At 36.5% G+C, this 25,091-nt stretch overlaps 1 protein-coding gene across 12 annotated transcripts in view; it reads left to right on the forward strand.

Moving 5' to 3' along the window:
- The window catches only part of STS (steroid sulfatase), a 107,441-nt gene that overhangs the window by 14,227 nt on the left and 68,123 nt on the right, over nucleotides 1–25,091 (forward strand). For all 12 annotated transcript variants that reach the window (XM_005487539.4, XM_005487537.4, XM_026793789.2 and 9 more), the window contains 4 exons: nucleotides 9,867–10,019; nucleotides 11,750–11,871; nucleotides 15,116–15,238; nucleotides 20,857–21,280. In XM_005487539.4, coding sequence (XP_005487596.2) covers nucleotides 9,867–10,019; nucleotides 11,750–11,871; nucleotides 15,116–15,238; nucleotides 20,857–21,280 — 822 coding nt within the window. The remainder of the gene's footprint in view (nucleotides 1–9,866; nucleotides 10,020–11,749; nucleotides 11,872–15,115; nucleotides 15,239–20,856; nucleotides 21,281–25,091) is intronic.

Raw genomic sequence — 25,091 nt, forward strand, 5'->3', positions numbered from 1 at the left:
GGGAAAATGGAAATGGCAAATGGATAAAGCTATTATGTTTGTTTTAATTTTGGTAATTTGAGAATTAATCTTTTAACTCAAGTCAAAATAATGCAGTAGAAATATCTCCCAGCCTAAAAGAACAAAAAAATGGTTTGTGGTTTGCTTTCTCCTTGTAAGTGCTAAACAGACCATTTTTCGTGTTTAAAAGTAAGTGAGAGTAATTTCTCTTTTAAATTGCCTCATTTAAAAAAGAAAAGACTTTTTTTTTTTTGGTTTAAACCCACCTTTTTTTCCTTCTAGAATGACTTTTGTCAAAAAAAATTCCAAACAGTTTCATTCATAACTATTTGCAGAATGAGGACAACATTCCATGGATATTAGTTGTAGCACAAAAGTAACATCAACCAGATTTTCCGGTTTTAGAAACTGCAGGGAAGGAGCTTGGTCTTTAATAAGCCACTACTTGTCTATTTTTAATGTCTCTTACCCATGCAAATTAAGAGGAAGGAGAAGATGTTTGTTTATGTCCTGTGAGCCTCCTGCTTATAGCAGCAACATCATAAGCCAGTTGGTCTCAAATGAATTTTTTTTGCTTTATAAGCTTTGCCATTTCTCTCCTTGGTAAAAAGTTTACTTTTAGATCTAGATGGATTCAGTAACAGCAAAGAAATTTTTGACTCCTGGTAATCAATAAAAGTAATTTGCCATTGGATCCATTTATTCCTTTTCATTTTAAATGTGGTGGGTTGGTCCTGGCTAACAGCCAAGAAGTCACACAGCTGCTCACTCCCTGCCTTCCTTCCCCAGGGATATGGGGAAAAATTAGTAGGGATGCAAGTGAAAAAACTGGTGGTGAAATGACAGGAAAATCCCTGTAATAGGCAAAACCACTTGGGGAATACAAGTTAATTTATTGATAGGTAGCATAAATATTTAATTAGTTGGAGTATTGGGAAACAAAACAATCAAAAAAAGGACAAACATTTAATTTTACAGGAAAAACATTTTTCTTCCCACTCTCCCAGGTTCATCTTCAGATTCCTCTCTTTCACTTTCCTACTCTCCACACCTTCACTCCAGACATGTCCTGTGTTACTGCTGCAGGTTGTGCACAGTCCCTTCAGGGAGGCACTGGGTGGCACACCAGGCTCTGCTTGGCAGTCTCCTTATGCTACTTGTTGTTGGTCTACAGACCACAGTGCCTTTGGGCACGTTCCTGATCCAGTGTGAGACACTTCCTACTGCTCTGGCCTTTTTGTTCTTTCTTCTTCTTCTTCCTCTCCCACTGCTCCTCACAGCCTTCTCTCTCCGTTCCTCCCCCCTCCAGTATTTCTGTCATTTCTTAAATTTGTTTCCCTATGGGCTCATCTGTGATCAGCAGTCTCTCCATTGCAGAGCTGGTCAGAACTGATGATGTTCAGCACAGAGCAGCTCCTGGTCTGTCCTCAGAGGCATCCCCTGGAGTGCCCCTCCGCTGTCAAAACAACCTGCCTCCTCTTCTCCCACCTCTTATCTGACAGAACAAACATTTGCATCACTGTTCCGTGATTGGAATGGATGAATTTCCCGTGGTGTGGTGGGAGTCAGGAGAACATGGAAGATACTTGTACATGAGTGCTGTCATGACCGAAATGTTCACTGTCCATGTGACTTGCTGAACAGTGCCCATGGACAGCAACAGACTCTTTCTTACCATGTATCAGGAACTGAAGTGTTTTTTCTTCTGTGACAAGGGCCTCCATGAAGGAAAGTAGCAGGATCTAGTGATCACCTGCAAGTACCAGGCTGTTTTGTTGCCTTGTGTGTGTCACTTGTAGGAAAGTGGGCAGGGAGTAGATGGGCTGAGCTCATAGTCTCTTGTCTGGTCGCCTCTGACAAGAGCTTCTTGATATCCTGCTTGAATAAATTCTGTTATTTTTGAACTATGTCAAAATAAAGTTTATTTTTTCAATCAGATTTGTGACTGCAACCTAAACACATGTTGGCTGTAGCTGAGTTCAATTAGAGAATTACCAATATTCATATAAAATAATCATTGCTCTTGGATTGACACTCTTGTCTCTTTTGTTTTAGAGTAATGAAAGAATAAAATATTTAAGATAGAATATTCATCATATTGCTATACAGTCTGGAAAGGAAAAATACCTAAATTAATCCCTTGGAGGAAAATCTCGCTACTGATACTCCTGAGGAATTGTCCCTAGTTCTTAGATTTCTAGTAGGAATTACTACTCACAGAATAAGAAATCATTACACCAGTAAGATTTGGAGAGTACATCATATTAATTGAAATCTTCATGTTTGTTTATTACAAAAAGGTATTTTTTCCATATTTCATGCTGAGAGCATACAGACAACCAACAGGGTGGAATTTATTTCATGTAACTATTACTTTTGTATAAATGTAGTCTAAACTAGGTTTTAAGGCTTTCTAGTGTGTGGAAAGAGGTCATGAGTATTCCTTCCAAAAGTTCTTTATACCAGTCTTAAGAAAAAACTTAAGGTGCCTGTATCTTCCTACTGATTAAAAAGAAAGCTTAGGTAATTAGCTCAGACTAAATGCCTTACTTGAAGATTAATAAATTCACATGGATTTTCACTCATGGTTTATACCATGAGTGTCTATTTGCTGTGGGCCATATAGGTACTTAAATTCTACATGGGCAAAATCACTATTGGTTGAATTTAGCTTTGTCTTAATTTTTCTATCTGGTACAATCAGCAATATTGAGAGTCCTTAAGTGTTATCGTAATGAAAGTATAAATAACAATAGAACTCATATAAAAATAATAACTCCTTGAGAACAAACTAATTCAAATGCCTTTTTTCTTTAAATGAAGCATTATTTTGGAAATAGCGTACCATATTGGGTAATTTTGTTGATGTGCTACTTGCTAACCATATGTAGCGAAGAGAATTAACTGGCCATTTCCCTGCAATTTTCTCTGGTAAATCACTCTATCTAGTAAAGTGATTATAGGTAGAGGAATATGGTGTTATAAAATTCAAAGCTTTGATCGTGACAGATTCCAGAGGATTCCATTAAGTAATTCAGGGGAGGGAGGTGGGTTTCATTGGGATTGTTTGGGTTGTTGGTTTTTTGGGTGTTTTTTCTGTTTGGTTTCATGTTTTCCTCTGACAGACATACAAAGGCTACCATTTCAGTGAAAAGGGTTTAGAATCTGCTTTCAGATTAAAGGAAAATAAAATTCAGTGCTAAGTGGTTGGTTGTGTTACTGTCCCTTCAGTGACTTACAGCAGGACTTAAATTCCAGATCACAGATTCCAACCTGTGCATGTACCTATGAAGGAGTGTGTTGGTGAAGTTGACTGTTTTAATCCAATAGTACTTGTAATTAGAACTTCTATTTGAATTTCTTTAGACATTTCAATTAATATGAACAGAAACTCAAAGGAGACTAGTTTGGCTGCAGTTAGGCAAAGGCGGAGAGTTTGTAAGCAGTCAGTGAGATGAAGCTGTGGTTTCTATGTTGTCCAGTTCAGATGGATGTAACCAAGCTTATTTTGTGAATTTGATGTGTAAGGGTCACAGTCTTGCAGAGCTTTGCAGTCCATATCTGCTTGCATAATTCTAAAGTGCAAAATTTGAGGCACGTAAGTTCTTCTGCATGTCCATTCCATTTGACACTCTTGAAGAGGGCATTGTCATAAATAGTCATTTCACTCAACATCTGCGTATATTAAAAAAAACCTGACTCAACATCTTTCAAAACTGTAAAGTAAGCTAAATATAATGGCTGAGTTTAGCTAAGCCCTCAAAGTATGTAAGAAAAAATTTTAATTGGTTTGGATACTTATATCTAGTCTCCAGTGAGTGACATGACATAGTCACTAGTAATTAGTTACTCATGATTGACTGTTTTTTTTTTTTTGTTTTAAAAGATTTTTCATTCTGAAGATGGTGCATAACTGGCAAATAAGATTACTGCCTGGTTTATCTCTAGGATTTTCTTATGTTTCTGACCAGAGCCCATAACCAAAATCAACTTTTTAATGAGCATTTGGCTAACGGAGAATTTTGTGAAACAGTAGAAGGGTAAAAATGTATGTGCTCTAATATGTGCATCTAATTATATAGCATCTTTATTACAAATAAAATTATGACATCATATCACAAAAAACTATATTTTACTCCATTCAGGCTATAATTTGCTACCAGAAAGAATATTTATTATTTACTAATGCTGCTTTTAAGTTCTGTAATTTAGTTGAGACAAAAGTAGAAAATTCTTGAGAGACCATTTTAAAAAGATACGTAAACTAAACTTAGATCTGTTAGGGGTTCTGTGGCTTCATCTCTGTTTGATTCAGATTCAATAATTATTCACACCTAGGAAATATGATTATTTTTTTTAATGCTTTTCCCAGCTTATAAAGTGAAATTTCTTTCTTGCAATGAGAAAACTTTTAGTCAATTAAATACATATTTTCATATATGTATATAGTTAAGATGCATACTGAAATATAATGAAAAGTTTCAGAAAAACAGTTATATTGCATCAAAGATTCAACAAATATTACCAACTTGTAAGAGAATTAATTGAATTTACCAAATTTTGAACTTTATACCATAAAATAATTATACATAATATAACTTTGCTATTTCTTAAAATTTAAAAGCTTACTCTTTTTTTTTTTTGTTTCTCACTAAGCTGAAGAATTTTCTCAGCAGAATCTTATGGTGGGTAGAGCTTTCTCTAGTTTGTTTACATTGTGATTTTTTTTATGACTTTATAGAAATTTTTGGAGTTTGAGCATTCAGTTAAGCAAGGTATTTTTTTTTCTATTTTTGTGTACTGCTTAAGGATAACGCAGCATTTTTTAATGAGGTCAATATCTTTAAGTGTTGCTTATTTCATCAGAAAATACCGTACCTTCAAGGATAAAGTATATTAAGCATTTTCTCAAAGGGTTCTGTTACATTAAAAGAGTAGTTTGCAGATAAATTGCTTAATCAAAGTTAATAAAAATGCTGAGATGATTCAGTTGGGAAGAAATGTTTCAAAGACTTTCATTTAATTGTTCCTGTAAAAATGCATGTGTCTGTAGTAGTCAGATGATTATCCAGCACACAGCTGGATAAACACATCATGTGATGGGTGAGCAGCTGGCTCATGGGTCAGGTGCAAGGGGTTTCAGGGAATGGAGTGACTGGTGACCTGTCCCGAGTGGGGTTCCACAGGGCTCCATTGTAGGCCCAGTGCTCTTCAACATCTTCATAAACAAGGCAGGACTGGAAAGTATACTAACTAAATTTGCTAATGATGCTAAACTGGGAGGAGTTGTTCACTTCTTTGAAGGCAGAGAAACCCTGCAGAGACCCCAACAAATGAGAGGACAAGGCAATCACCAGCTATATGAAATTATAAGGGCAGGTGCCAGATTCTGAACCTGGGATGGTGCAATCCTGGATGTAGAGACAGACTGGAGAAGGAGAGGCTGGAAAGCAGTGCCAGGAAAGGGACCTGGTGGTCCTGGTTGATGGCAAGTTGACCATGGGTCAGCAGTGCCCTGGCAGCCAGGAGGGTCAGCCCTGTCCTGGAGGTATCAGGGACAGCATGGCCAGCTGGGCAAGAGAGGGGATTGTCCTGCTCTGCTCTGAGCTGGGGCAGCCTCACCTCAAGTGCTGGGGGCAGTTTTGGGTGCTGCAATATAAGCAACACATTAAATTATTACAGAGAGTCTATAGGAGGGCAACAAAGGTGGTGAAGTGCTTTGAGGAGAAGCCGTATGAGGAGTGATTGAGATCATTTGGTTTGTTCATCCTGGAGATGGGAGTCTGAGGGCAAACCTCTTTGCAGTTACAACTTCCTCATGAGTAAGAGGAGGAGCGGCACTGATGTCTCTGGTGATCAGTGACAAGACTCGAGAGAATGGCCTGAAGCTGTGCCAGGGAAGGTTTATATTGGATATTAGAGAAAGGTTCTTCACAAAGAGGGTGGTTGGACACTGGAACAGGCTCCTCAGGGAAGTGTCACAGCATTACTCCTGACAGAGTTCAGGAAGTGTTTGGATAATACTCATGGGCAAATGGTGTGACTCTTGGGAATGTCCTTGGCGGGGCCAGAAGTTGGACTTTGATGATCCTTGTAGGTCCCCAACTTAGGTTATTCTATAATTCTATGACAGCCATATCTTGAGTCAGTTATTCTGATGGAAAAAAAACAAAACCAAAAACAAACCCAAAGATCAACCAAACAAAAAACCCAAACAGACAAAAAAAAAAAAAAGCCCAAAAAACGTCCAAACCTCTTTAACCAGCATTTTTAATGAAGAAAATAAAAACTTAAAAGAAGTGTTTGGTGAAGTATTGGATTGTGGGTCTGTTTTGGACTTTTCTTTCGTTCATTTATTCTTACATATTTATACTTTGAGGTTTTTTAATGCTGATAGAAAATATGTATTAGAATCCCAAAAATACAATTTGGAGATATGTAGAAAAAGTAGGACGTGTATATGCCCCCACATACACGTGTATATGTGCATATGTGCCTATGGACACATCTGTGTGTGTAAGTGTTCATGTCTATAGATTCCTATACAGTGATTTAAGTATTGTAGGTTGGAATAGGATATGTGAAATACAAATTCTTATGTGGCTATTGTTGTAGGAGATTAAGCACCTCTTGAATCTATTCAACTTATCAGCCACCTTAGAAAGGAAAAAGCTACTTTTCTATTATATAATGGAGAAAGTGAAGCAGAGGTTAAAACTTGTACTTACGTGCCCCACATGCAAAAAAGAAGGAAAAAAGTTGCCAGATGAATGTGAAACATAAGCCTTCAAAGCTGATGCCTACTGAAGGAACATCTAAAGAGTGTTACAGAGGTAAAAAGACTAAAATCAAATTGTTTCAATGCTAGAAACCAAACCACAAGTTAATCAATTAAAAATAAACAGTAGCAAATCCATAAGGGTTAAAAGATCCATGGAGAGATAATAATTACAATGTTCTCCTCTCCAAAATGCTTTTAATGCTGACTGCCAAAAGCTAAAAGGCTGTGCAAGTAAAAGAATTTTTGCCCGGCTTTTTTAAAAAACTTTTCTTAAGCATTTAAATTGGCTCCAGACAGAGAGGAAACATTAGTTAGCTGGAAGCTTCATCTGATTTTGTGTTATCATTTTTCTGTTAGGTCTACATATGCCTGTGTTTTCACCAGGAGAAACCCTGGTGTAATACAGAGAGCCTTCAGCATTCTCAGAGCTTCATTCTTCTCACGTCCTTCCCTTTTAGCTCCTTTGAATTTCTTTGCTGTTGTCTGTTCCACTCAATTTCATCCATCTGATTCTTCTTGCTTTCTCTGCACATCCTTTCAAGACATATGAAAATCTGCTGCAGAAGGAGTACACCAGAGAAATCATTGTTTGGATTATTTTTTTCCCTGTTTCCTTGTTGATTTCACTTCAGGGACATTATATCAGGTGAAGGCAAATAGCTCAATGTGTGAGTATCTACAGATATTCCTTCAGAGTAAAGTATCCAGCAGTAATGTATCAGAGACGACATTCAATAACCTTTTGGCTGATTTACAAAATGACAAATGCAGGTTTTAAATGAGGCTATCTTCTGTGGGTCTTGCAAGCATCCATGCAACTCTACATAATGTCACCAACATATAATGCTCCCTTTTTCAACATGCCTGTTGCCATTGTCCTTTGAGACCTTTGTAGTCTGAACATATGTGTAGGAACATAGATCTGGCTGCAGTTTGTTCCTGTCCTCTTGGGTCAGTTTGGGAGTTACTTGCTCTCTTGGAATGCATGGGAAGCAAATCACTTTTTTTTATCCTTTCAGGGAAGAAAGGCAAGTCTGCACCATAGAAGGGGCTACACAGCTTTCTTAGTATGGTAATTTGATGAAGGATGAAGTGGATGTATCCTATGCAGCAATCCATTTGCTCTTTTAAATTTACAGCTTGTGTATTTATTTTCCATGTCTGAAATGAAGTATATTGCTTTTCATGGGATAAACAAGAGAACAATATACTGCAGTGATAAGGCTGGGATCTTTAGAGGCTTCTGGCTGAAGTCTAAGCCAGAACTATGATCACCAAAGTGTTTATAAAATGTAACTTAAGCAGTAAAACAAAGTTAATATACTAAAGAAGTTAAAGCCCTCTTTGTACCTATACTTCCTTACAGAACAGCAATAATGAATTTGGCAACCAGAAGTCCCAGTCTGTTTTGGTTGATCCCTACTATTTTATTCTCTTCTCACTTATGTTAGTCCCAAATCTTATCTTCCCAGATTCTTTCCAATCAGTCCTCTTTATTGACCATAATCATAACTCCTCAGCTCTTTCCTCCCAGACATTGCCTGTTCTCTCTCACCTCTGTTCCTCAGTTTTGTTTTCCTGTTCACTGTCATCCCTTCCAGTTTCTTTATTACTGTGCCATTTCTCCTCATTTCTGCCTGCAGTTCTCATTCCAGCTGGGTATCAACTCCCATTCTTGCTATTAATGTCAGAGTAAACTCTTCTAGTTCTGCCTATTTTGTCTCCTCTATAAATAATTTTACCCATCTCATTTCTTTGTGAATATGTCTCCCTTAATGTCTAGTCTCTTTGTACCAGGTCTTTCAGTTTTGACTTCTTTATCTTCTCTCCGGTTACATTATGTACCATAATTCATTGATTTATAAGATTTTTCTTTCTTGACCAGCTATCTGCATTCTCTCTGGAAATTATTGTCTCTCCTTTTTCTACTCTTTCACTTACAAATTTGTACCTTAGTTCTGGTTTCTTCCACTTCTTGTCCAAAAATAATGCAGAGTGCAGGTGTGACTCATGCCTTGCCTGCATTTTAAAAAGGCTGCCTGCATCCAGAAAAGATGGGAATCTTACTAAGAGACAGAACAGAGTCTCTGTTCTTTTTGATGTGTGTGCCTGGCACAGTCCATTCCAGCCTGAAGGCACTCAGTTTCAGCCAGGACATGGTCAGTGCAGTTGAACACAGAGATTGAACAAGTTCTGATTAAGGTAAAACAGCATTCATATCCTGCACATCTGCAAATGCTCTGCTTTTACTATAAAAGTGTATAATGGTATATTGTGTTGTGTGCTATACATCCTTCTTCCTGTTTTAGGTTGGATATGGCATGGGAATTGTTTATAGAACATTGTGATATGATAGAAAATATTTTTAATTGATTTTGCTATAGACCCTGGTATTTGTAGTGTTTATGAAGAGCCTTTTCTTAAACACTCCTTTCAATAATTTCATAGTGCATCTTTTCACTATCTTTTCCATAATATTTATAACTTTCCAGAAACTTCAGCTGAGTTTTTTTCTCCATTGTTGAAGAGAAATTCAGTAATTTACTTTGTTAGTAGAATTGATTAACTTTTTTTTGCAGTGAACCTTGGAGGTTTAGGTCCTAAATTATTTCAGATTCCGTGTTATTCAAATAACATTTGTAGCTGGGAAGGAAAACAAACCAACCAAAAAAAAATAAAAACCACCAACCAAAAAAAGTGAAACAAAATAAAAAAAAAGCAAACATACACACAAAAGGTAAAAAAATCCCCAAGCTTTGTTAGCTCTTATGATTTATTGCTTTATAGTAGTGCATGTGTATTTGCAGAATTGCCACTGAGGTTGTACCTAGTTCTTTATTTGTCTTTATTTAAAGGCTACATCTGTGTAAAGGAGTGGAAGGAAAAATTACCCATATACTAAAATACGCATTTTTATTTTTAAGAAGTGTGAGAGAATAAATGCTTTAAAAAACTTCCAAGAAAAAAGCACCATCTAAAAGCATTCAATCTTTTGTTTTCTCTTTTACTATACAAAGTGTAATGATAAGAATAAGTTAGATTAACAATCTGTTTATTATATTTTCCATCTGTTCTTACACACCAGGAGGAAGATGGGGCTCCTTTTACTTCTAATAATTTGCCAGTGTGCCATAAACAGTATCAAAACACACAGTGTTTCAAAGCCCAATATAATTTTACTGATGGCTGATGATCTTGGTATTGGAGACCTGGGATGTTATGGGAACAAAACCTTAAGGTAGGATGATAATTTGGTGGAGTCATAGCTTTATATTTAGTTTTCAATGGATTTTTAAAATTAAAAATCTCAGAACCTTCAGAGGTTTGATTTAGGCTATTTTATGAGTAACTAAAGTTAATAACTTTTCCAGGGATTTAAATATTCAAACCTTATTTTCTTTTTTTGACCAAAGACTTAGCTAATGCAGTTATGATGCTGAAAAGTTGCATTAGAAACAGAGGATTGAGCAACCAACCAAATAAGGGTTGGTTGGTTTGTTGGTATAACGATTATACTTTAGCTCTAGAGAGCTAAAGTATAATCAACAATTTTCTTCTAGAATAGACATGACACAGGTACTATGAATTAAACGTATTTTGAAGCAGTCTTGATTTGGGACAAGCTTGTTGTTAACTAACTGGAAATAAAAAGCTGATATTTGCCCTTAATTTATCTTCATACAGTAGTCAATGTATTAATTAAAGCAAATGTTAATATACTTGAATAATACATCATTGTGCCCTGGGATGTTTCTTGCTACCAGCTTAGATGTGATGGTTGTGTAAACAGAGCAAGTGATATCTAGACATTGTGTTTCAGTGGTGCAAAGTTAAATAAAACATTCAGACTAAAAGCCCTGTCTGTCAAATGTTAAATGCTCTTTTTTTCTGCTGATGTTAGTTAGAAGTAAAATCTTCTCATAACTCAAAAAAAAATACAAATCAAGTTACTGCTTCTGGTTTTAAACAAGGAAAAATATATAGAGCATTGATGCTTGGATCACTCCCCTCACAGGCACCAGAACAACCTCAAGATCTATATTCTTTGCTGAGAAAATTCAGAATTTGATTTTTGGAATATGATGAATTTTCTTCTTAGCGATTGTTATCAGTAGATGACTTTACAGGTAGAAAATAATTCCATTGGAAAATTAATGTTTCTGACTACTCAGACTTAGATGACGGGAGCACTAGTGTGCCTTGAGGTCATGGTCATTAATCTCCAGGGTCAGAGAGCTTTAGAGCATGCTGCAGCTGCTGGCCAGTCTGCATTTGTAATTTTTATCCGTAGAACCAAGGACACAGGATTTCTTCCTGCGGGACCCAATTTTAATCTGCATGATGAGCCAGTTCACAGACAAGTTTCCCATACAGATATGGAAGCTAGGTTGTGCCCCTGGATCGATTATAGCAGATATAATCATGTCAGACATGTAGATATTGTTAATATAGAACATAACGCAGAGTCATAATCATTTGAATCTCTTCTGATAGCTTATAGCACTACACAACATTATCCCTACCCCAAAAAGCTTTTGCTGGAGAGAGACTGAAGAGGCACCAAGTAGGGAGCAAGGAAGCACAACCTTTCTCTAGTCTCTCTTACCCTCACTACTGAAGCAAAAATGTTGTAAAAATTACAGTTCTGGTCAAGGAACAGATTAAAAAGGGTTGCAATACTATATGTCCAGATGTTGCAGTTTAACACTGGCCATGAGGAATAGAAGAAAGTGGAGGAAAAGATTTTTGCTGCAATGTTACACTGTCTCTGTTCAGATGCCTTATGTAAAAATATTTGGCATGATAGTATTCGCAATTGCAACCCCATCATGCATTTGATAATTTACATACAGTAAATTTTAACTGGATTTTCCTGATAGTTCTTGCCTCAGATGCCTTGTTCTTACCATGTCTGTATCCAAATAACCAGCTTTGGGGTTTTTTTTTCACCTGCTTGTGTTTTCCCAGAACCCCTAATATCGACAGGCTAGCAGAGGAAGGAGTGACACTTACTCAGCATATAGCAGCAGCCCCACTTTGTACTCCAAGCAGGGCAGCTTTCCTGACTGGAAGATATCCTATAAGATCAGGTAAAATCCCATCACTTTATTTATATATAGTTGTTTTATTTTATTTACAGTAAACTGTATGCAGGTATTTTGTCTGGCCTTCCTTGATTTGTTTATTATTATGAGATTAAGTAATGGTAAATGATCAGTCCTTTCATTGACGGATCAAGCTCAGCAGAGTTGGTCTACATTAGAAATATTTCATATATATGGGGAATTTTCACATTTCAGAAGAGTTGACCCAAAAATAAAGTTTATTTAGTGAGTAATTTTTTTTTGTTTAAATAGCAACAAAACAATCTGGCTGTGGTTATTTAATGCCAACATTTAATCCAATGTCCTGGACTGCATCAGGCACAACATTACCAGCCAGGCAAGGGAGGGGATTGTTGAGGGCACATGAGCTGCTCTGTGCTAGGGTGGCCTCACCTCAAGTGCTGTGTGCACCAAATCTGACAGAGTTCAAGAAGTGTTTGGACAATACTCTGGGGCGCATCGTGTGGCTCCTGGGGATGTCCTGTGAAGGGCTGGATGTTGAATTCATAGATCCCTGTAGGTCCCTTCCAACTCCTCCACTATGCAATGACCCCAGGCTCTTTGCCTGCCTCCACAGTTGTATTCAGGCTGCTCCCTCTGTGTTGGCGGGCAGCCCAAGTATTGAACACCACAGAGATGCATCTAGAGAGACTCAGTGGAAGAACCCAGTGTAAATACTTCTTCTCAGACATTTTTATTTCTGCTAAACCTTTCTGTTTAGACTGATGCCTCAGGTTTTAGCTTTTCTGCTTTTCAGAGTATATTCTGCTTTAGTGTGTAAGTCGAGGCTTTATATTAGGGGATAGTAAGCTCTCTCCACAGAATAGCAGACAAAACAATTCCTTCTCTAGCTGGGGACCCAAGGATAACCAATCCAGATCTCAGGCCCAATAGCATAAACAACAGTGGACTGAAGAGAGAAAAAAGAGAAAAAGCAAGAAGGATGGGACTTCATGGGCTAAAGATGTAATTGGACAATTAGCTCCAATATGCTAATGGACCAAAACTTATAAAAATGTGAGACCTGTTACCCATTTTGTGGCCATTTTGGGTTGTGCTGCCCAAGGTGGATCTATTTGAGGCCTTTCAAAATGCCTACTTTACTTTAGCTCCATCTAGCCTCTGTTCTAGGTCAGCCTTCACAAGGCATCAAGACAAATTGTTGGGTTTGTGTTTTTTGTAGGGGGGAGGTAGGGGCAGGACAGTTCATTAAAGTACTCAAGTTGCCCTGAAAACTGGGAAGAAGAGAGTAAAAAATATCTCAACTATTTGAAGTGTTATTTTTGTTCCATATCTACTCATACACAGCACTAAGTACCCTGTGAATAAATGTGTTTAATTTTTCTTACTTTCAAAGTACCTGATCCAAAGCCTATTTGAGTCCATGAAGATCTAGTCTGTTTATTTTAGTGTGCTGGGACTGAGCCTCTCAGTGCTTAGCCATGCAACTTTAACATTCCCTTAACATCATTTTTAGCAAGGATCATTATACATTAATCAGATCACTTGTTCATTAGTGATAAAACATCCTGTCCTTGCTTCTGGGAATGAAAGCAAAGCAAGACTCTGGAGCCTACTTGATACATTCGTGTTCACTCAAATCAAGTAACAAGCTTCTGCAAAAATGCCAGCTAATATAACTTGCTAAATTTTCTGTTAAATTCATCTGCAAAGGAAAATGTTATATCCTGTTACAGATATATTGCTATTATCATTTACTGTAGGTAAAGTCACAAGGTCACTTTCCATTATGTTACTTGTTCTTATTTCTGAAAAATTAAGACTTGAACTAATCTTTTTCTACACTGATCAGCTCTCAGACACACTTAATCATTTCCATGTAGGTACAAAAATTGAACTTTGTCTTACTTAAATTACAAAATTTCTAAATATGGACTGCTTCTGAATATCAGTGAAGAACTAGTAAAAGCTTATTATAGAAGATACTAGAATCATGATGTGGAAAAAATGTTAGAAATATAAATCTCCTGATAATAGAGCTAAAGAAAACAATTCCAAAATGTTGTATTGGATGAGACACAAGCTCAGAGAAAGGTAATGATGAAAATAAATAGAATGCTTCTGTACTTTCATTCTGATAACTTAATGGAATTACACTGATTTCAGTTACAAGAGCTTGAAATATGTAAAAAAATATAAATAAGAAAAATATAGATAAATATATGACTGAAGCTATCTGAAGCATTGATCAGCAAAACTATCTGGGGTGAAAAGCTGAAGTCAGCATTTGAAGGGTAGGTTGAGCTGTCTTTAATAAACCAGTCTAACGAGTCATTTTCTCATGTAACCACAAGGGATACCTGAGAGAGGATTCTGGTTGTCTATATCAGTCATGTAACTTGGGCACAGTTGCATAATTTAGACTTCCTGAAGATACATCTGCACAGATTTGCATAGATATTCTCTGTTCTTACTGTCTATTTTCAGTGCCAGCTCTCATCTGGAATCTAGTAATCTAATTTTCATGAACCTGAGCTCTCAAGTTCCTCATCCTGAGTGCACTTTGTAAGCTCATTTGTGTTTCTCAGACTCTTAGCATATAGAAATTACTGTGCCTTATTTAGATGTTGTCTTTTTAGCCAGTACCTGATGCTCCTTTAGTGCGCTCCTTCAGTGTGCATTGAATGATGTGTCTTCATGCCACCGGAGCACCCATCAATGCTGACAGCTCAAACCACTCTATTTACAGGATCAGATTCTCTCTTGCTCTTTCTGACCTCATGATATTTACATGCCCAGAAGTAAGACTGCCCTATTTCAATATGACTTCTCTCAAAAAACCTTAAAGGCTTGTAGAAAACCACATATGAGGACGGGAAATTCTCAAACTAGAACTTGGGAATGATCTCACTTAGTCCTCATCTTCCTTCCCTCCCTGGGTATAGGAAAAATAAATTATGCAAGCTCAACTTCTTAAAATTTTGCTATACCTTAGAAAATCTACAGAAGGGGCTGCAGCTCTTTATGTGATGGCTGGCCCCATGGTTATAAGCTCAGATTTTTTTCTCCATGTCTGTTTTTGGTGTCAATACAGGAAATACCTCACTCATTTAAATGGATGATTATATCTTCTACTTGCAGCACTTAGTGTCTGATTGTAATATGTCATTTAAGTGATACCACCTAAGGCAAAAAGTGCATGCTGAATTAATGAATGGAAATTCTTTTTTTGTATTATCTTGGTCTCATTCATTTTTATTGTATTTAGGAATGGCTGCCTTCTCACGTGTCGGTGTCTTCTTATTTTCTGCCTCTTCTGGGGGACTTCCTTCTGAAGAAATAACTTTTCCCAAACTCCTGAAGCAGAAAGGTTATGCAACAGCTCTAATAGGTAAAATTGCAGACATGCGCAGCTCTGTTTCCTTTCATTTCAATGAAAAGAACATTAACTTCCTGTATAGGCTTTTGAGGGCCTGCATTAAGCTTTTCTGCCCCACAGCATAATGAATTTATTTTTCTGGAACAAAGCTGAGGACATTCCCATGCCTGTGTGAAACACTAGTCAGGTAAGTATGTCTAATTCACTTGTGTAGTTATAGTCTCATTTTGCACAGTACTGAAGAAACATGATGAACAAACTGAAAATTATTTAAGCTCTTGAAAAGTTTTCAGTATAAAAAGGACTTTGATTACATCAGAGAGACAATGAGGGGTTGATCACAGGGGTACAAGTCAGCACTGTGCTTGTTTTTCACCATTGTTAAATTCCCATACAGTAAATAACATTGTACCTGGGTTGCCATCTAGGTCATCAGACAAAAATGGATTTTTCTAGGAAATTTTTCATATCATTTGGTAGATATTTCATATAAAAACGTATTCCTCTCTTATTACAAAGATAGTTCAGACAACTGATCACAGCATAAATATCCAGTGATGGGCAAAAGGAATCACACTAGGTTAATATTAAATAGAATTGAAATTAATGTCATAAAAGTATACCATTAAAGATTTCTGATTTTTTTTTTCTTAATTTGGCCACTGACTTATTTCACACTGCTTATATTTTAGAAGATTCTTGAAAAGTTCAATTTGTATTACATAATGTGTTTCTGTACTGAAATTTCCAGGGAATAGTTGTGCAGAGAACATCACACTGAAATATTACTCAATTGATTTAGATGAAGGATGCATGCAATTTGTTTTTTAAATGAAACAGAAACTGGCAATTTTGAGAGTAATTTTTGTTTAAAAACCCAGGATGTTTAGCAAGGCTAACAGTTCATGCCAGTGTTCAGAAAATGTCTGTATTGTGTAGATAAACCAGTGTCAGCATTCTAACTAAAAATCCTACTTAGCTATATCTCAGTCTTATAAAGCATAAAATACCATGATGTCCTGAAAGAATGAAAATAGAAAACCAGAAATTCTTATCAGAAATGTATTTAATGTACGTGTATTTCAACCATAGTTCAAATAGTTCATAGTTTGAACAAAAAAGCTGTTCATAATTTGTACTTGTTCCTTGTGGACTTGATTTCTATTTCTCTGTATTCAATTAAAGACTGGGTTTTTTCTGTTTGTAGCAAGCACAGTAATACAACTCATTTTCTGGGGCTGACCCAGTTAATGTTCTTTTTTTAACTACTTTTACAGCAGCATGACAGCTTGCCACTTAGATCTCCAGAAGTTCTCTCCATGATGCTTAATGAACAATTCTTCCAAGTGGCCTGAGTGATAGCTATGAGACCACAAAATGTAATATTACCATATCCTTAGAGTATAATGAAGGTTTCCAAAAATCAAGAAGTGCATTAAAATTAGGGATAAATCATATGTAAATGATAGAAAGAAAAATTATGTAGATTTGAAGACTAGATAGACAGTCTGATTCACAACCAGCATATTTTCTGCTTTTGCTGGTGTTCTTATCACATCATATTGGTCTAGGTCAGGGAGTCTTTGCTTGGTTCAATCTAATTCAGCAATTCTCAAAGAACTAATTGTCAAATCCTGCACCAGTGATGGATTGGCATAAGGTTAATTTGAAGCCTTTCTGATCCTCAAACCTGTAGTGTCATTTCTACTTTTTTGGTGAATCTCCTCTCTGATGACAGTATTTTTCTTCCCTAGGTGCATTTTTGTTTCTTTTTAAATGTTTTTTTCTCCTCTGAATACGTGTTTTCTTTTGTTTGATATGTCCCTAAATATATTTTATCTATAAATCTACTTTATGTATACACTTTTCTACCTCATTGTTTTCCCCTGTGACATAAAGAAGGTGACAACCAATAGATCTGTCAGGAAGGCACACAATCAGATCTGCAACAAAAGAGTTCTATCAAAAAAAGCAGATGCATAGAATACATAATATTTCACCAGTTGGAAGAAATGCTGATGTTTTGTTGGAAATAGCTATTCGTAATGAAAAAATTCCCCTTACATTTGATAGATAGTGTTTTAACTACTGCTATACTCAATTACAGTAAAGGTTAATTTCCTCACTGCTGCTATCCAGTGTGTTGTCCAGCATCCAGAGAAGTTTAAAATCCACCTATGTAGCTGATCTCCAATGCTAAAATACTAATTGATAACTGGTACTTATTTCTTTCAGAATTAAGTATTTTAATGTTTGGGCACATCACAGTAGTAAGGTGTCCAAGATTGACTGAGTCTATGGAGTGGAGTTAGTACAACAGTTATTCATAAAACAGGCCAGAATCTGTCCATGTGAATACCATATGTACATACACTTTTTATAAATTTTGCTGTGTATTTCAAATAAATATATTTCCTAAGAACACAAAATATTTCTGTTTGCATCTTGCTCCACATCTTGTATCTTGCCATTTATCTGAAAAGCACAGAATCATTCCAAAAGAAATACATCACTACATAAAAATCAGTCTTTGTACCAAAACCACTACAGTATTTTTCCTTTTTCTGCTATCTGAGGGAAAAATACAGGGGAAACATGGATTTCTGTAGTGTCCTTAGGATTCTGCATTTTGAAAAATGGAGTTTCGAGTGAAATTTCTTGGCTGAATAGGACTTGCTTCTCACTTCCACTTGCCTTTCATTGCATTGCTTTCATTCTGCAGAAGTTTTAATTGTGGCTGATGGAGAGGGAAAAAAGCCTAGGTCTCAAATTATTACGGTACTCATAATCTACCATTAACAGCATAAATTTCACTCAAAAGCTTGGTAGAATCTGTTGAAATGCTTATGATGCTTATGTGAAGTGTCCATTCTATGAAGCATCATTTGGCAAAGAGATGAGAGCATTTTGCATTGCTCTCAGATTCAGAAGGGCCCCAGAATCTAAAGCACATTACAGTAATCTGTTCAAGCACTAGCTCAAGGCAGGGGTTATTGTCACAAGGAGTGAAGCAAAGCATGTATTGTGCACCCAGCCATCACTTGCCTGTTCAGAGTAATGCAGGGTCTATCAAAACCTTCTACCTGCCCAGCCATTTGAGAATGGCAGTTGTGTCATTCTGTCACAGCTCCCGATATCATTTGAGCAGGGGCTTTTGCTGCTTTTCTTGCTAACCTGATCTCTGCTTTGCTTGGCTTAAGTTGCTTCTCAACAAATCTTTTTCTGAGGCCCAAGTTTGTCTTGACATTGAAGAATTTGTTGTACTTGCTAAAGAAGCCCTTTAGATAAAAATGGGACTTTTATTTCCTCCTGCCCTAATTTGTTATTGCTAGGTTTTTCTATCCTGGATTGTAGTTGAGATCCAGTTAAAAAAAATCCACTACATATCATAAAAAGTGACCTTGAAGGTATACTTAATTTGTTTTAGTTTCTTTTTCATATTTTCGTGCTAAATTATAGGTACTTTGAGATTAACATATAACAGCAAAGAAAAAAAATATTAAGCCAGAAGAGCATTTATATTCATGATTATAAGCCTCTACCTTTAAATCACTTATCTAACTTGATGACAGTTTTTTCATGCTCATTGTGTTGCACAGCTAATTTATAATTATTCCATTAAGAGACTCATTCAAATATAAGAGAAAAAACTGAAGCATTTCTTTTCAAAAATCTGCATCTTTGGGTGCTGGGAATGAAAATCAGCGTTCCAGCCTTACCTAGCCCTTTATAGAACCTATATCGTCTTACATTACAGTAAAATGGTTTGTACTGCTTGTTTTTTTAACTGACTACAGTAATTTTTACTGGACTATGTCAAAAGTAGTCACCAGAACCGTTCTGTGCAGAATACCACCAGCATAATACCACTTCAGGTGAGGGGCTATCTGACAGGGAAAAGTTCTGATGGAATGAGAAATGTGTAGAGGCCTTAATTTCACTGGCACATAAGCAGACCTGAAAATGTTTTATACCTGCTTTGATGATATACAGAAGTTACTTTTAACTTAAGATCATCAAGATACATATTGAGGACAATTGCACTCAACTAATCACTCAGATTCAAGATTTTTGCTTTTTCTCCACCTTTGCTGAAAGACAAACACTTAGGCATATGACGTTCTCATCCTATAACTCAGTTCTGTTATTAGTAGAAGAGAAATAAGAACATCCCACCTAATTTGCTAAATTTTAAAAAAGCAGAACTGATCCCCATGTTTACCCTGTTTGTTATTGCAGAACCTGCATTTGTCACAGCCAAAGGAAAAAGTGCAGGATGAATACATTGTTCTGGAGACCCAGAAGGAGATGTTCAGAACTGTTTGCATCAGAGTTCTCTTACAGTTGTGTAAAAGCTGGCTTGGTTTGAAAAAGGGGACAAATTCTGTATAGCTTTTTTTTTTCTGTTTTACATTTACTGCCATGAATATTTTGAATTCTCTGAAATAAGTATTTCAAATTTCTTTGAGGCAAGTTATGGGAATGAAGACTTACTGGATTTGTACTTTTTCTTGTTTATTTCTTTTGCAATCACAATCCCTGAATTATGCTGGTCATGTTTAGATGTTTGATTCAAAAAAATAAATAAAGTTTGACCCAGCAGTATATAATGTGATCTGTTTTGTCAAGGCCAGCATGCTTTTTTAAAATATTCAGCATGTTTTCTTGCTGAGAGCAAAAATAGCTAGCTCTATCCATAAGCTAGCTCAATAAGCTTAACTGAATTTGAATTTTTTATATAATTATGCATTTTATTCAAATAGCAGCTACCAGTTAGGTCTGTTGTGCTAAGCAATGCATAAGCATGTGGTAAGAGGTTGTACCTGAGTCATAGAATGAATTATCTAGATACTTACCATAATCGACATGAAATAGATTGTATTAGTATAATGCAAATCAGCCTCAGTGGTCAGACAGGGTCCAACATTATTGCAGAATTACAGTGATTTCCTAGTGGTACAAAATGCTATGAGAGAGAATACTTTACAGCAATTTACTTGTTACTTTTGTTTTTATTTATATATATTAAATATAAATACAAAATAATCAGCCTCTTATATATGTGTGTATTTTGAGGCATGTGTGTTGGCATTTTCAGAGATTTCACAATCATTTAAATAATAAATGCTTTAATAATTTTCTAATTCTTGATTTATTTTATATTTGTTACTGTTTTCTTGTGATTCTTTTGTCTTTTTTTAAACTAGTCAAATTATTTGCCAGTAAAACTTCAGTAAAGATATTTTGTACTTCCATATTTGTTCTTCCTCTTCATTTAGTAGCTGCTACAAAACAGTATTATCTTATTACAGCTACACATGCTTAATTTCCAAAGGTCTGTTAGGGCTCTGTTGCTCTTCAATGATCTGCTAGCCCACTCAGAATTTAATGTTCTTCAGCAGCAGCCATGTTAATCTATTTCTAACTGAGATGAAGAGGGAGACAAGAAAAAAAATCTTTGATGGAGGCACAAAGAAACTTTCAATAGAAAATAGTGATCCACACAATAAATACTGGGAGCAGGGGGATATCAGCCAGATAGTGACAGCTTCATGTTTTAAATAATGCACATTAAAAGTAACTTTGATGATTTAACTACAAAAATACTCTGTGTCCTTCTCTCTTTGTAGGAAAGTGGCATCTTGGGATGAACTGTGAAAGCAGTTATGACTTCTGTCACCACCCCCTCAGTCATGGATTTGATTACTTTTATGGCCTTCCCGTGACCAATTTTAGAGACTGCAAACCTGGCCAAGGCAGTGTATTTTTAAAAGGTGTTCAGAGAGACCTTGTCATCCCAGCCCAAATCACTGGAATCGCCCTTGTGTCTTGGGCAGTAATGCAGTACATTGGCCTTCTCAAAGTACCCTTTCAAGCACTGGGTTACTTCTTGTTAATAATCACAATTTCACTTGTGGTTTTGATTTTTTTCTTCTATCATTTTCGACAATTAAACTGCTTTTTAATGAGAGACCATCAGATTATCCAGCAGCCACTGTCCTATGAGAACCTTACTCAGAGACTCACAAACGAAGCCATGAAGTTTATTGAAAGGTAGGTTTCTAACTGTGTTGTAAGTTAACATTGGCATCTCATGATGACAGTGCTTCCGAAAATTAGGAAAAAAAGTGAGCTGGTGGGCAGAGAGAATATGTCAATATAAATGATTGTAATTTTTTTTCTTTAAAAGATGATGTTAATCTTGTTGGTAGGAATGACTGTTTGGTTTCCTCCTGTCAGGTATGTAGCTAATTTCTCTATAGAAAGGGAAATGTTTTATTCTTAAGAATTTCATGTAAACTGAAATATGACAAATATTTTGTGGTGTGACTTAATTCTGTGAAAGCACAATGCAGGGTCATAATTCATGACTTTTCTAGAATGGGGAGATGTTCTTCATCATTGAGTTGATGCATCCATTAAAAGGCATTCATATGGCTAATTTTTTAAGATGCTGGCATTTTAGATGACTTTTATAACAGTAATTTTGAAAATATTTGATTTTCCAAAATTAGAGTGCTAGCTTCTGCATCTGGGACAGAATAATCCCAGGCACCAGGACAGGCTGGGAGTGACCTGCTGGAAAGGAGCTCTGCGGAGAAGACCTGGGGGTGCTGGTGCACAACCATCTGTCCCTGAGCCAGCAGTGGGTCCTGGGGGCCAGGGAGGCCAGGGGGAGCCTGGGGGGCATTAGGGAGAGCATTGCCAGCAGGGAGGTGATCCTGCCCTCTGCTCAGCCCTGGTGGGGCCACATCTGTAAAGTTGTATCCAGCTCTGGGATCCTGAGGACAAGAGAGACACCGAGCTCCTGGAGGAGGTCCAGCAGAGGGCAATAAAATTGATTAAGGGATTAAAGCATCTCTCTTAAGAGAAAGGCTGAGGTATCTGGGCCTGTTCAGCCTCAAGAGGAGACAACTGAGAGATAACCTAATCACTGTACATAAGTATCTGCAGGGAGGTGTCAAGAGGACAGACCCAGGCTCTGCTTGGTGGTGCCAAGCAATAGGACAAGAAGCAATGGGCAAAAGCTGATGTACAGGGACTTCCAGCTGAACATGAGGAAGAACTTCTTTCTTGTGCAGGTAACAAGAAAGAAGACAGTTAACCCCTCTGGAACAGTTAACCAGAGGGGTTTTGTAGTCTCCCTCGCGGGAGATATTTAAGAACTGTCTGGACATAATCCTAGCCATGTTCTCTGGGATGACCCTGAGGGAGGTTGCGCCAGATGATCCCACTATTATCCCTTCTAACTTTACCCATTCTGTGATTCTGTGAAGCAAAAGGGTGTTTTGAAAACAGTGTTTTTAATTGCCATCATATTGGGCCGCCTAAACATTGGGTTACAAAACCATCCTAAGTCATGATTCATTTTTGCTAGGTCAGTTACTTTGTAATTGTTACCAAAGGGTTCTTAATGGAATTAAGTCAAAAAAGTATACATTTGTATATTCTAAAATAGAAATCAATATATTTACAGAAAAAAAAATTTATTCAATTTAACTTCTGGAAAAAATATGTGTATGTATTTTTCTCCACCACTTTTGACACAAATTATAGCATTTTTAAAAATACTAAATCAAGATAAAATCATATTGTAACATATAGAATTACTATTATCCTGAATTTCTATTCAACACCCCTGAATTACTGTTCTTTAAAGTATGTAGCATTAGTTTCTGTGAATACATGCAAATGGTGTTGTTGCTGGATGAAAACACATACCGGGAATTTGCAGCTAAATTTTGTAGACTTAATGACTTTACAGATCAGCTGCTTCTAGCTGTTAGCAAGAAAAAATGTTTATCTAAAATCTTGATCTCATACTGCAATTTTTTATCATTTCCATCCTTATGAATATTTGATGTGGCTGTTTTTACATATTATACTGAAAAAATGGTTTTTATAACAAATTTCCTTAAATAAGTGTTCCCAACAATCAACATTTCCATAAGTATTTATAAATTAACCATCTTTATTTCCTCTTCGTGATGGGGATAGATATAAAGATGTCTTCTCAGATACATTGTAGATAATTTAACAGTGAAGTACTTGGTTATTACAAACACACGAACAAACACATTTGAAAATTGTTAAAAGATTACTTGCTTAGTGACCAAGCGTCTGGTGATTTCAAAAGACACTCAAGTACTTGAACTATTTGTTGGTATATTCTTCCACTATTTGCAAGTATCTAAAGTGCCTTTAGTGATACTGTTATGGGTATCTATTAATGTTTCGCTAATTTCAATGCCATGACATTAAAATGGTTGCCTCAAAATAGGTGAGTTTAAGATGGAAATCGATGGTAGAAAGCTAGTGACTCTTTTAACTGTTATTATTATGTGTAATGTGCACAGTGTTACCCTGTAGATTAGTGCTGCTGTTTGACCCCAGTGTTTAGAGCTGGCAAAATAATGTGTAATCTAAGTCATCATAGCTTTGTTGACCCAGCTAGAGGTAAGTGATTTTACATCATTTAGGCACTTGGCCTCAAATGTCAGTGTAGTTTTCAGACAACAATGATGTTAAATTGAAGTCAAGGTTAATAGCACATATTCATAATTTACAACAAACTTTGTTACAGGAGTGCTGCAATTACAGTGAGAATTATAACCCAGACTCTTCATAGTCAATGTTATATTAGAGAATATCCAAACATGTTAAAGTATTGAGAAGCAATTAGGGCATTTGAGCAATCTTAATTGTGCCCTTTAATGAATATATGCAAAGTATATGACCATAAAACTTACTCTTGGGGATATGAGTAATTGGATTAATATCTGAACTGATCTGCCCCTTTTGTTAGTGTGAGCAACAAAACCAATATTTGCTTTCACACACTAGTTCTGACATGATAGAGTTCATACCAGTAGACCATTGCTCTTATGAATAATCCACTGACTTTGGCCATTTGTAGGTGAATGGCCACCAAGAGGTAACCAGGTTGCAGAAGTGAAGGGCCACAAGTATTTTGAAAGTCACAGTGCTTAGCAGCATACTTGTCATTCCAGTTCTTTCAGCCCTTTAGCCACATGTTTGAACACTGAACTTGTCACACAGTCTCCTTTTCTTTAGCTGACACATTAAGTAGCAAACTCAGTCATGTACGCTGTTAATCCTTGTGTACAATTATACCTGAGGGCAAACAATCCTGAAGTTAAAGAATTCAAGCTTTCACCTTACCTGGTTCTGAATACACATTTCATCATCAAATTAAAATTATCAGATATCATGTGTCTTTTAGTTGGTTAAATAACTTTACAATAAATATACGATGAAGCTCCAATCTTCACCAGCACTGATATTTCCTGTAAAGCTTTTTTTTTTGCTACTTTTATATGCAATGTATATGGACATATATTAATTTTCCAATGTCTTGTCTATGTAAGTTTGTTTGCCTATTGCCTTTATTACCTCTAGAATTTCTTCAGAGTTCAGGTGATGGACTTCCAGACATTCTCTTTTCTAGTTGTTTCTCTGTAATTTTCGGTTTTGTGACTTGTATAAGCATAAGATTCTTCAGAAGGAATAGGCAAAGAAGGAGAGGAAGTGGGGTAGACCTTTATGTTAAGGAATATTTTGATTATCCAGAGCTTAATGATGGTAGTGATAGGTTTGAGTGTTTAAGGTAAGAATCAGGGGATAGGCCAACAAGGTAGACACCAAGGTGGGAGTATGGACCACCCAGACAGGATGAAGAGGAAGACAAGATATTCTGTAAGCAGCTGGGAGAAGTCTCACAATTCCTTTGTTCATGTGGGGGACTTCAGCTTACCAGAGCTAGAAATGCATTGCAGTGGACAAGAAACTGTGTTAGTGGTTCTTGGAGTGTATGGAAGACAACTTCCTGATATAGCTGGTGAGT

Source organism: Zonotrichia albicollis, chromosome 2 (genome assembly GCF_047830755.1).
Source record: "Zonotrichia albicollis isolate bZonAlb1 chromosome 2, bZonAlb1.hap1, whole genome shotgun sequence".
NCBI classification, from domain to species: Eukaryota; Metazoa; Chordata; class Aves; order Passeriformes; family Passerellidae; genus Zonotrichia; species Zonotrichia albicollis.